At 36.6% G+C, this 14,250-nt stretch overlaps 1 protein-coding gene across 1 annotated transcript; it reads left to right on the forward strand.

Moving 5' to 3' along the window:
• Positions 1–4,623, forward strand: LOC106342877 (aminodeoxychorismate synthase, chloroplastic-like). The gene is made up of 14 exons (XM_013781933.1): positions 1–152; positions 401–742; positions 830–961; positions 1,044–1,111; positions 1,249–1,313; positions 1,492–1,558; positions 1,643–1,924; positions 2,001–2,127; positions 2,222–2,535; positions 2,605–2,684; positions 2,869–2,971; positions 3,071–3,153; positions 3,254–3,871; positions 3,953–4,623. The coding sequence occupies exons 2-14, from the start codon at positions 412–414 to the stop codon at positions 4,452–4,454; spliced, it is 2,772 nt and encodes a 923-aa protein (XP_013637387.1). The 5' UTR covers positions 1–152; positions 401–411; the 3' UTR covers positions 4,455–4,623.
• Positions 4,624–14,250: the final 9,627 nt, after the last annotated feature.

A 14,250-nucleotide genomic window follows, 5' to 3' on the forward strand; every position in this document is an offset into this window, starting at 1 on the left:
TTGATTTCTCTTCCTCGTTCTGTGCACCATTCATTCAATCTCATTCCTCTCCATTCAGCAAGCGAGCGAGCTTCTTCCATCATCATTCTTATCAATACGATTCGTTCGTTGCTTCTCGAATCTCTCTTATCTCCCGTGTTCGTTTCTAAAACGTAAGCTCTCCCATTATCCTTATCTAGATGTTTTGTGTTGACGGTTTCATAGATCGTTAGAGAGGAATCGAGCTTGAGAGATTGATCGTATTAGCCCAATGGTGGACTAGATATATCGTGTAAGATTCGAATCGGGGAATATTCGAATCTTTCCGTTCTGTTAGAGACTGATTGATTGATGTTTACAGAAATGGAACCTTTCGAGTTTGTTAATTTCACACTCTCAGATCCATCACTGTTGCTTTCAGGAGCGACGAACATGAATTTTTCGTTATGCTCTACCTCCTCAGAGCTTGCATGTCCAAGCGACTGTGTTATGAGATCTCCCGTTGCAAACCGGTTCTTATCTCGTGAACCGGTTAGGTTTGATGAGACTTGGAAGAAGAGAAAATACTTTAATACGAAGAAGGTTTTTGCGTCAACGCATATTGTGCCAGGGCACTTGGAGGATTCTTCGTCTATCGCTAAGAAGAGTCTTCTACCGAGAAGAGAGCCTGTGGAGAGGCTTGGCTTTGTGAGAACTTTGTTGATTGATAATTACGATAGCTACACATTTAATATATATCAGGCACTCAGTACTATTAATGGAGGTACCTTCTTATATTTTTATTTGTCACACTCTCTCTCTATACATTGATTCTGTGTGTTTTCAACATTTTGTTTGTTTCCCGTTGTAGTGCCTCCTGTGGTTATTCGGAACGATGAGTGGACGTGGGAAGAAGCTTACCGTTACTTATATGAAGACGCTGCTTTCGATAATATTGTTATATCGCCTGGACCTGGTTCTCCCATGTGCCCAGCTGATATAGGTAGTATCCAGCCTAGCTTTTGTTGAGTTTTTGCTTTCCCACCTGTGTTTGTCTCATCTTGAACATGACTATGGCTCTCCAGGAATATGTCTTCGCCTTTTGCTTGAATGTCGTGATATTCCAATTCTAGGCGTTTGCCTTGGCCATCAGGTACTTCTGTCCTATTCATACTTGCTAATTTCTCTTGGCTTAGTTCTTGCATAGTCATGAAAATGACTAGTTTATCTCTCTCTCTCTCTCTCTCTCTCTGGAATTTCTGAACCAACCAAGCCAACATGCTTTGACAGGCACTAGGTTATGTCCATGGAGCTCATGTGGTGCATGCCCCGGAACCAGTCCATGGACGATTAAGGTATCGAGTATACATGAATCTTTAATGCTCTTTATTTGCCTTATTTTCTTCAAGTGATTTTTTGTTAAGTGAAACAATTCTAAAATTGTTGATATTTGGTCAGTCATATCTGCTCTATTTCTTATTTCTCAATGTCTTCTAAATATGCTACTCAACTTTTTCATCTGCTTTCATGTAGTGGGATTGAACATGATGGGAACATATTGTTTTCTGATATTCCATCCGGGAGAAACTCTGATTTCAAGGCAGGTCCATCTACTTCGTAAATGCAACATTCATTGTTCTCTCTAGATACCAGTTTCAAATTTGTGTGTTGGGTTTCTCCGCAGGTTGTTAGATACCATTCACTGATCATAGATAAGGAATCACTGCCAAAGGAACTCATACCAATAGCTTGGACGGTTTATGATGACACAGGCTCTTTCTCTGAGAAGAAGTTCTCTACTCCTGTGAATACCTCTTTGAGCCCATCAAGGAACGCATCTGTCATCTCTGTTCCGGAAACGTTGGAAAACCAAAGTTATTGGCCTTCCCCCCATGTTGATGGAAAACAAGATAGACACATTCTTATGGGCATCATGCATTCTACTTTTCCTCATTATGGTTTGCAGGTTTGATGTTTATGATCATATTTAGTCTTAGTTTCCTTCGTTGCTCTACTGTCTCTGATATGCATTATGCTTTTAGTTTCATCCAGAGAGTATTGCCACCACTTATGGAAGCCAAATATTCAAGAATTTCAAAGACGTGACTGTGGATTATTGGAGTCGCTACAAATCTCCATCCTTGCGTCGAAGAATGATTAATGAGACTGGTGAGCTCTCTAAAGCTTAATTGTTTCATTAGTAATATTTTACTCTATAAGTTAACTGTCTTAGAGCTTCTCCTGAATAATAAATATTCTTTAGCAAACATGCAGGTGCCAAGTGCCTGTCAATTGCTGAAAGAACTTTCCAGAACTAGAAATACAGGAAATGGTTCGAGCTATAATAATAACAACTCTAGTAACTCTCTCTCTACTGCCAAGAAAAATGGTGTAGACGTATTCAATCTGGTGGATTTAGCATACGCCAAACCTGATACAAAATTGCTGAGGTTGAAATGGAAGAAACTTGAACGTCTTGTACATAAAGTTGGTGGAGCAAGGAATATATTCATGGAATTATATGGCAAGAATAGAGGGAATGATGCTTTTTGGCTGGATACTTCTTCTAGTGACAAGGTTGGTAGTCTTCTCCTGAAATTATCTACTTGATTCTAAGGAATGGTCTTCACAATTACATTGTTCCAGGCTAGAGGGCGATTTTCTTTCATGGGCGGCAAAGGCGGATCCCTCTGGAAGCAATTGACATTTAGTTTATCTGATCAAAGGTTTTAACGCATGACCTACTCTTTCTTCTATCGGCGTAAAGGTTTATGCTCTTTTTTACTTGAGCGCCATAACCCTTCCGCCTGCAAATGTTTTCTTAATGTACCTTATGTGCTTGGGTCGTTACGGGACTATGTTGATATGGCTGCATTAATAACCCTCACAATGAACTTTTATGACTTTCAGCGAGATAACATCTAAACATGGTGGACACCTTCTGATTGAAGATGCTCACGGTTCTACTGAGAAACGATTCTTGGAAGAAGGCTTTCTTGATTTTCTACGTAAGGTATGACGAAAGACCTTTTTTTTTTTCCTTTTACTTGATAGCTTGTCTAGTAGAGTTGATATATTTCTGCTGTAAAATCATTAAAATTGTATTTACCAGGAGCTTTCATCTCTCTCTTATGAAGAGAAGGACTTCAAAGGGTTGCCTTTTGATTTTTGTGGTGGATACGTAGGTTGTATTGGGTACGTGTTACATCATTTAGACTAAACCCTTTTTTCATAACCAATACAGTTTGGTCCTAATGCCTAATGAATGTTTATTTACCTTTTCTTGTATTTGCAGATATGATATTAAAGTAGAATGTGGAATGCCTATTAATCGGCACAAATCCAAAGCTCCAGATGCATGTTTCTTCTTGGCGGATAATGTCATCGCCATTGATCATCAACTTGATGACGTTTATGTATTATCTCTCCACGAATTGGACACTGCAGAGACCTCTTTCCTGAATGATACTGAAGAGAAGCTCATCACCATGAGTGTTTCGCCCACAAGAAAGTGGAAGGATCAAACTCTTCCTGCTATAGATTCATCGCAACGCAAAGCAAGTTTTGTCCCTGACAAATCACGAGAGCAGTATATCAACGATGTGGAGAGGTGTATGCAGTATATCAAAGACGGGGAGAGCTACGAGCTTTGTCTAACTACACAGAACAGATGGAGAATAGAGAACACTGATCCTTTGGGACTTTATCTCCACCTGAGAGAGAAGAACCCAGCACCATATGCAGCCTTTCTCAACTTCTCAAATGCAAATTTGTCTTTGTGCTGCTCGTCTCCTGAAAGGTTTCTTCTGCTGGATAGAAATGGGATGCTAGAAGCAAAGCCCATTAAGGGTACGATAGCTCGTGGCTCCACACCCGAAGAAGATGAACTATTAAAATTTGAATTGAAACTCAGGTAAACACCAAACACACTACTCTTTGTTCTATAGAATCTTTGCTTTTAAACATTGATTTAACCTTTTTGTCATGTAATCAGTGAGAAGAATCAAGCTGAGAATCTGATGATCGTCGACCTTTTGAGGAACGATCTCGGCCGTGTCTGTGAGCCTGGCTCAGTCCATGTGCCTAACCTCATGGACGTGGAGACATACACAACGGTACACACTATGGTGAGCACCGTCCGTGGATTGAAGAAAACAGACATTAGTCCAGTGGAATGTGTGAGAGCAGCTTTCCCTGGCGGTTCAATGACCGGTGCTCCGAAACTAAGATCCGTTGAGATTCTTGATTCGCTTGAGAACTGTTCGAGAGGACTTTACTCGGGGTCAATAGGGTATTTCTCGTATAATGGTACGTTTGATCTGAATATAGTAATAAGAACAGTGGTGATACATGAGGATGAAGCATCCATTGGAGCAGGAGGAGCGATTGTTGCGTTATCAAACCCAGAAGATGAGTTTGAGGAAATGATTCTTAAGACTAGAGCTCCTGCTAATGCGGTCATTGAGTTTTGTAGTGGTTCCAGTGAAAGACACTAAGTAGTGCTAATGAGAATTCGCTCATCCATCGGGCATATAACCGATGTAAAAGGAAAGAAGACATTGCTTTCGTGTTGTGGCTTTAAACACTTCTTTAAGAAAATATATGTAGAAAAATATATATAGAGATATAGTTGTAAGAGATTTGGGGGTGGAGTTGTTTTTTCTATGTCTCTGTTTCCGTTTTATAGGGCCTCTTCTCTGGAGATATCAATTTATTCTGCCGGTTTTGATTTTATGTTTTGTTTAAGTCTATTTTTTATGAATCTTATTTTTTTAGTGAAAAAATTATAGGTGAAAGATATTGTTCAATTTAAAATAGTTATTTGATTTACATTTGAAAATTATTTGATTGTGACGCTTTGAGACATTTTTTTTAAAAAAGTTTTCTATAGGTTGCTTTGTTTCTTACTCTTTATCTAAATTTCCAATCCTACCTTTACATTTTGTTTCATTTTCACACTTTATTAACTGAGTGGCTTTTGATATCATGCATGCATTGTTTTAATCATTCATTCTTGCATAATTTGTTCATTTAGATTAGGAACTGTGCATTTTAGGTTTTTTTTGTATTGCATAAGTCTTTATCAGATGTTGGAGTGTCCATTTGAGTTCTTGAAGGTATTTGGAGGAGTTTGGGATCAAAAAGAAGGTGTAAAGTGTTGTTTGGGCGAGTAGAGCACCGGAGCAGGTTTCCACACCGACCTACCGAACCCGCTCCAGATACGACGAAGGATGGAGCGAGGTTACGCCGCGGGGTGAGGCACCCGCTCTGAACCCAATATACCGGAGCGAGGTCAGCAACCCGCGCGCAAAATGAAAAAACATAGCATGCATTGCGATGCCCCGGAGCGAGGTGAGACACCCGCTTTGAACTCAACTTTTCGTCGACGACTTTCGAGAGCCGGAGCGACCATGACGGAGCGAGGTCAGCAACCCGCGCACAATATGAAGAAATGAAGCATGCATTTGGAGCGGAGTCCCAGAGCGAGGTGGCGAACCCGCTCTGGAAGCAGAGCGACCTGACGGAGCGGCCTCAACGACCCGCGCGTGTTTATCTTTTTCTGATCGAAAATTTATGTTTTATTTGGGTTCTTTCAGGATCAACGTTGGTGTCCTATTGATGAGATAACAAGCTGTAGCAACCGCATCACTCCAAAACTTCTTAGGCACATTGGATTGAAACATCATGGACCTGGCTACTTCCATCAGATGCTTGTTCTTCCTTCAGCCACTCCATTCTGTTGTGGAGTATATGGACAGTTTGTCTGATGTAGGATTCCATGTTTAGATAGACGACTCTTGAATGCTTGTCCAGTGTACTCTCCTCCATTATCTGATCTGAAAATCTTAATCTTGGCATTGTAATGGTTAGTTACAAAGGATTGAAAGTTCTTAAATGCATCAAGTACCCTATCTTTGGTTGAGATTAAGGTTAACCAGATGTATTTGGATTTTTCATCAATGAAAGTTAGATAATGAAAGTTACACTATCTAGAGAAAACCATAAGTATTATGTAACTTTCATTGATGAAAAATCCAAATACACCTGGTTAACCTTAATCCCAACCAAAGATAGGGTACTTGATGCATTTAAGAACTTTCAATCCTTTGTAACTAACCATTACAATGCCAAGATAAAGATTTTCAGATCAGATAATGGAGGAGAGTACACGGGACAAGCATTCAAGAGTCATCTATCTAAACATGGAATCCTACATCAGACAAGCTGTCCATATACTCCACAACAGAATGGAGTGGCTGAATGAGTGGCTGAAAGGAAGAACAAGCATCTGATGGAAGTAGCCAGGTCCATGATGTTTCAATCCAATGTGCCTACGAAGTTTTGGAGTGATGCGGTTGCTACAGCTTGTTATCTCATCAATAGGACACCAACGTTGATCCTGCAAGGGCAATCACCATTTGAGGTATTGAATCAGCCCATTAGGTTTTACAAGTTCTATAAATACTCTCTAAACCTAAAATTAGGACTTATCTTGTTTTCTATCTAATCAAAAAGCCACTTTTAGGTGAAAGATCTAATCTTGATAATTATCTTTTGTGTTTGCTTGATTGCTTTAGTGTCTACCATGATAATGAGTGAGTAGTCATCTTTGAATTCATGGGTTAGGATGATTAGGATGATTAAGTGATGATTTAGAATGTTTAGAGTGGATTAATATGTTTCCTTGCTTGATTGAGTGATCTTAATACTAATCTAGAGTTGACCATTTTAGATTAGAAACCTAGACATTTCATTGCCCGGAAGGTGTTCGATGAAATGTCTGAGCTAACTCAACATGCTTTAGCTTACCCTACTAAAGGGATTTGATGTTAGGAGAGTTTAGAAAGTTGAATGATCTGTTCTTAATGATTGCTTGATTGACACAAACCAAAATATTTGATGATTGATCAATGAGAGTAAATGAGCTTTTGTCTTGATAAAGAACTTGCTTAGAATTGTTATCAAGACTTAGGGGAATGTGTTGATTGAAACTTTGCCATTTTAGATTGAATCTTAGTCATTTGAAATCAAATTCCTATACCCATGATTCTTCTTTTATCCATTTGCTTGAAAGTTGCTAGTTAATTGTGTTAAAGTCTTGTTAGCTTAATCAAATCACTTCATTACATTAAATGCATTTAGCTTAATTATGAACATGAATTCTCTTTGAATTGAAACACTTAAAAATGAATTGACATCTAAAATATTACTTTGATTTGAAACTTGGACGCTTGAAAAGTCCATATCAGCTTTATGGCAGACTGCGTATGGCAGTTGATTTTTTTTGGCATAGTGTTTGACTTATCAAATTGTTCAATAGTTCTGAGCTTTGTCGCCCCTGTTATGGATGCTGAATCACTACTTGTTATCCTGCTTGTGTTTCCCGACTCATTTGTTGTTTGACCTCGGTCACTGGAGCATCATTTGTTGTTTGACCTCGGTCACTGGAGCATCAATTACGATCTCTATCCACCTTAGCATCATTCTGCTTTTCAGCAAAACATTGACATTATGGTTGCATCTATCGTTTCCTACTTTGTTTACCGTTTTGCAAGTGTAATAGCTGTTCTTTTAGTCGGTTAGGCTTTGTTATCATCTCTTGTGGAACGTTTACCCCCAGGGTTGGAGAGTAGTTATCTATAAAAAGCTTATGTTGACCCAAAAAGAAGAATCAATGAATGGTTTGAAATGAATAAAATGAAAATATAACTCAAAACATTTGTATGCGTTTTGATGTTAATTGTTTAAGTTCGTAATTCCTCCTTAGTGCTAAATAAAAAAAAACATTATTATAAACAGATAATAAGTTCTTGGAAAAATCATGCCTGAACATGAAAAGATTTTGTAATGATCTTTATTGTCCAATAGAGACATATGTTCGCCAAACTATATTACTAATAGTCAATGATTGTAATTACACTGAAATTGAAACTAAACTCAAAGAGGAAGAAATGGAAGAAACAAGAATGGTAGAAGGAGAAAGTAGAAGATGGGGAACATAATGATTGAGTATGAGATAAGATTCAATAATGCTCCATAAGAGTGTTTGCTTAACTTATACTTACTTATTCGTCCGTGCTTACTGGTAAAAGTGGGTAGCTATCTGATTTTAAACTTTTCTCTGAACAAGAAGTTATATTATGGTATATCTGCTTAACTTCAGTTGTTGATTGAGATAAAATCCCGAGAATTTAGGTCTAGATTCTCTCTGGTTTAAAATAGTACTGGAAAAAGTGTTATACTTTTGGTGACAGATGGTGATAAAAATGTGATCTACAACGAATCTAACAAATGCATTTGCTGCCACCATTCACACTATTTGCTTGTTACGTTTGTGTAAAGGGCACGTCAATAAGCACCAAAAGGCACCAAGAATTGTACTAAGATCAGCACTTTATTTTATTTTTTCATTGGTTAAAAAGAGATTGTACTGATTTGTTTAGTTCATCAAAATAACTTTCTAGAAAAATTTCCGATCGAATGTTACAAAATTAATTAAAATTTGATATCTGTAATATATTTAAAGTTCTATCATTCAAATATGGTTATGGTGTGTTTGTTCTCTACTTCTATTGAGATTCTTCATCGTCTAATCAATTTGGTTATTCCAAGTTCTATTTTGTTAGGTTAGCACCGATCGAGTATCCGATCACTAACTCTTAAAAACTGAAGTTATGGACTCAATGTCAACTGCTCTTAAGAATGAGCATCCTATCAGTTAATTTGACAGGTCTTGATAAAAACACATTTAGTTCTATAGTGTGGATTTATGCTAATACGAATTTAGACTTTTCAACTAATATCAGACGGTAGCTGAATTGCATGTTACCGGACTACAAACTAAATTGTTTGAGCCGAAGGTCAAATCTACATTTCTACATAGGTATGATTTTGTTTCAAGAGAAACTCAATCTGGAAAAAATGTTTTAGTATATTCCTGAATCTTGAATACCACTTGATCATAGCCATGCAAAAATGCACCACAAATTAAGCATTTGAGCGGAAGCCTAAGAATTTAAATGGCCCAAACAAAACGACGACTTAGTTCGTAGAATCGAACTCAGAAGCACCACAAGTTCAGAATGCAATCCTCTTTTCCCAAGTCCCTATCCAACTACCACTTAGGGTTTGACTGGTTTTCCCGTTACGACCCGCAAACGCAACTTTTGCGGTTGGTAGAGGTTGACAACGTTTCGAAACAATCATACAAACCGTTACAAATCGCTCTAGACCGCTCCAAACCTCTTAAAATCAAAAGCTGGTTCCAGCTAGTGTTTGCGGTTGCGGGTGGAAAAATAAATATAAAATTATTTTCAAAAATATTTTAAAATTAAAATTTTAAAATGAAAATATTATAAATAAAAATATATACATATTTTATATATTAATTAAAATTCACAAACAGTATCATATTTTGCTTTCTAAAAGCTTTAAACTAACTATTTATTAGAATTTTTAAACATTTATATACACACATATATAAAGATATACACATATATAAAGCGAAATAAAAAATATTTTTTTTAATATAAATCTTCAAAACAAATTTTATTAAAATTATAACTTTCAACTAATTTAATTTTTTTATAAATAAACATAATATTTTTATTAATCATATTATATTGATAATAATTATATTTTATTAAAATAGTATGTTTTTATATTTTTTTAATGTTATAATATGTTGATATGGATAATTTATTATTAAACCGCTGCAATATCTTATAATCAACCGGTCACAAATATTCCGCAAACGCAACAATTTTCAAACGTTGTACCAGTCATACAAAACGTTTAATAACGCTTGAAACTGCAACCATCCGCATCCGCAACCTTCCGCACCCGCAACCGTAACCGCTGCGTTGAAACCAGTCGGGTCCTTAGTCACTGACCAAGCCGCTTGGATTATTTATATATTCCCCCTGTTTCATTATAAGTGTCGTTTTAGGTTTCGGCACACGGATTAAGAAAACAATTAATTTTGTACATTTCCTATAAAAAAACACTATTACCTATACACCTAACCATATTTCAACCAATAGAAAAATAAATTTTGCATTGAAAATCGAAAACGACACTTATTTTGTAACGCAAAAAATTCTATAAAACGATACTTAATATGAAACGGAGGGAGTAGACCATTTACTTGCAGTAATTTATCATTTTCTATATTATAAGTTTGCTATTTTTGTCCGGTTAGGATTACCAAGATTCTCTCGTGATTTGATAGAAACGTCTCTATCTACGTTGAAAAAGAAAACACACTCTTCTACGAAGTATAATAAATTATCACTACGCTAAAGGTACACTCTTAGGTGTTTGTTTTCTGTTTAAATATTTTGTACGTATCTTGCCATCATTTTTTGTTGTGTTATTAGTTTATACGTAACAGAGACAAAACATATGTACACTATCTATTAGTAGTGTTGACTTCCGCTGCCTTTCTTAATTTTCATTGACAAATGTTGAGAAATGTCGATAAAATCTGAAAGTGTATCGTACACATTTAAGATTTTTGTCAGTTAGGTGGGTAGTTTAATATCGTTGGATCGTTATTTAATCGCCATAGAGTCTAGTTTATAACGATTCGTTAAAGTATGTCAGTTATATCGATCTAGACTATATATACACACAAAAGGTAATGGATGTAAGATAGATCATATTAAATGTTGATGTACATGAGTGTATTATGTATAGGTGGGTGTGATAACATAGAAGGCATGTGAGATCACTGTTCACATGCATCAAAGTTAGGATCACAGAGAAAGTATGATAGAAAATGATGATTTTAACTAATTTGAATAAGATGAAAGAGACATTCTATCTTACTTTGGACGCTAAATTCAATAATATCTTTTAGCTTATGAATAAAGGAAAGTAATTGACCTTTTTTCTTTTCAACCACAAAACTGGCCTTTTCCGTTTCTATGTCAATACTCTTTCGAGCTTTCTTATATCCTTACATAATTATTATATATGTTCTGCTAATTTAATTTATCTGTTGAAAGAATAACTTGATTAATCCATATGAGAATGAGACACAATAAACTATATATATATATATATATCGCTACTATATAAAAGGAACTAAATTGAAGCAATTTTAGACGAACCATATCAGCAGAAATATTCAGAACCAATTATATTGCTGTGTCACTGATACAATCTCTTTTTCGTCGTCTTCTTTTGCTTCCTCTTCCTCTTGATGAATTAATTTTCACCGGTTACAAATTATTTACTGCTTCTTCAATTTACTAACGCCATCAGATCGACACCTCTTTACCTTCCCTTACCCTCCCCATCCTCGCTATATAATAGTGGCTAGGTTCAAGTCAGATAGAATCCTCACAACCCGTCGTTACTTCCAAAACGCCAAATCTCCATGGCTTCGGATCTCTGTTGAACCATTGTTCCTTCGGTTGAGGTAATTTACAAATCGCTTCTCTGACTTCTCATAGGATTAGATGCTTAAAAGTTTGACACTAGCCAAGCTTTTCCCACAGCAGGTCGGCACCGGCTGGCTTATGTGGCTGACCAAAGTCGCCGGTGAGGCTATCCACGGTTGGTTCCAGTTTGGATCAAACGCTTTTGAAAAGCTTAATAAAGGTTATGACATTCATAGTGTCAAACTAAAATTCTCTCTGATATTTTCATCTCCATGGACCTTTGCTTGATTTATCTTTATTTGCTTCTCCGGCTACAACAAGAAACTGGGCGAGAAGAAAGAACATACCACCGTAAGACTTTTAATTTTGTGTGGATACATACAATTTTAAGACTTGATTGATCTAATCTGAGTTTTCCTTCTTTTTTTGTTATGATTCTCTCAACTTCGCTCCAAAAAAAAAAAAGAGGATTCTCTCAAACATAGGAGAAGTAGGCGCAAGCGTCTGGCAACTCGAACAAGGGTAGTATTTTGCTATTCTCAGCTAATATTTTGGTACTTTACGTTTTTCTTTCATAAAATATGTGTTTCGTTATGCACACATTCAACTGTCGTCGGTCTGATTCTTTTTCAATTCTGAGAATATGATTTGCTATGTTATTCTTTCTGCTGATTTAGCAGATCAGACAAGGGATGTATAGTAGCGTGTTTGGTGCACAGAGCCTGAAACATGAAGAATAGTGGCTTCCAAGAAGGCTAGGTTCGACAATTTTGAACCAGATAATGTTTGGTCCATCGTAAGACAGATTGTGATACTTGGGACTTAATCATCCCAACATTACCAAAATACAAGGTTTGGTTACTTCAAATCTATCTTATGTAAAATGAAAATTAGATTTTCGTAAGAGTAAAGTGAACTATTTGAGGTAAGAGAGATGTTAGTTTTGTAAGCTTTTCTCTTAAATCAAAAACTAATGGTAGGACCTTAGCATTTGGGGAGTTCAATTATATATAGAGGGAGAGGTCTTAAGAAGAAATAGTGGGAAGTTACATGTTTTGTGAGGCATAATATATTGGCATGAATAAGGGTAACCGACAAAATTGGATTTTTGGTAAGGGGTTCGAAGAGACTCGGACAAGATTAGCGTTCTCTTGTGCGTGAAAATAAAAGTAGATGTATGTTCATGTGCACGTGCGAAGAAGGAATTTGTGCATTCAAGTATCGGGTTTGTTCTTTACAGCATGTCTAACATAGCGGAGAAGAGATCATGAAAAGAGCTAGATTTGTTGGATGATGGTCAAAGGGTTGCGTAAAGTTGAAATCATTTTGGCTGGGAAAAATAAACATGATAAAATAATTTGTGATATGGTCCTCCAAACTCCAAAGCTATTGTATGTTACACCCAAAAATATTAAAAAAGCAGAAAAGAAGTGATGTACTACGATGAGAATCTTATTTTATTGTAACTTAAGAATAATAATATTGATAAATTTGTTACGGAGCACCGACAAACATCGCTTATTAGCAAAAAGATTTTGCAATAATAAATTTTCTCTTTTTTGATAAAATATAAAATTAAAATAATTTTATTTGTTACATTGTTTGGCCGACAAAAGCATTCAGAATTTTTCTAAAGAAATATCTACACACATTTTGGTGAATACCATAGCCGTTATTTAAGAGGTGTAAAATTTTCAATTTGTAACAAAAATAAAAAGCTATTTTTATAAAAAAAAATAAAAGACTACATTATATTTACTTTTTTTTGTAGATGTACTTCAAAGACGAATTTGCAAAATTATTTAACCTATCTACACCAACAAAACCTTTTGATAACGAATGCAATGTCGATTTCGGTTAAGGCTAACTCATATAAGAAAATAATAATGTCTAGATTCCCATATATTTCATATCTATATGTGAAATAAGATTTTATGTTCATCATCACTGACATCATTTTTTTTTTGACGGCAAACGGCTATTCTATTACTCAAATTTGAGGTGGCCTGGGGAGCCAGACCGAAATATAACAACCAATAAAACATAAGGATCTATGAAAAAGAACGTGCATTCTTAGCTAGCGAATCCGCAATCTCATTCTGCATCCTTAAGAAGTAGCTGATCTTGAAGTCTGAAAAACACAACCGAAGAGTTTGAATGATCTCCAGCTCTGTTGAGAAGTTTGGCCAATCTTGTGGCTGTTCTAACATCGCAATCAGGTCCTTGCAGTCCGTCCCAAACCTCTGACAGTACGAGTGCTGTATCATGCTCTCCATTGCCCACTGTAGCGCTTCCAGATTCCGAGTGTAATGCTGTCTCCCTCCTCTGCAAGTTCCTTGATCCCATGAGTTGTATCTTCCCCATTGTATCCTTCCAAACCCATCTCATTCCACTGAATTGAGCTGTAGAGGTCCATGAACCATCCACCATACAAATATCACCCAAGCTTAAGGCTTGTGTTTCTTCATTAGTCTGTACCTGTGGCGATACCGGTTCAGTGTCTCTTGCGTTGTACCAAGCTTGCGATACCGGTTCAGTGTCTCTTGCGTTGTACCAAGCTTGGCACTCACTCTCTGCATACCTGACTAGTTCCAGTGGATCTCTATTTATGCCTCTAAACAACTTATCATTTCTAGCTTTCCATATGTACCAAATTATCCAAGGATAAGGATCTCTATCGTCTTCTGGCTCCTGAATACCATTCTTTCTCCAAAAAAGATAGTCCATATTAGAGTAAATACTTGGTACCGGGAAGATTTCAGGGCTCGATGGCGTTGATGATAACTCCCATGCTTGTAAGGCCGGTGGACACTTAAAGATAGCATGGGTAACGGTCTCTTCTGGTGCTCCACATCTTGGACAATAATTGTCGCATCGCATGTTACGGCGTACCAGATTCCTTGTT

This window comes from Brassica oleracea, chromosome C4 (assembly GCF_000695525.1).
Source record: "Brassica oleracea var. oleracea cultivar TO1000 chromosome C4, BOL, whole genome shotgun sequence".
Lineage (NCBI taxonomy): Eukaryota > Viridiplantae > Streptophyta > Magnoliopsida > Brassicales > Brassicaceae > Brassica > Brassica oleracea.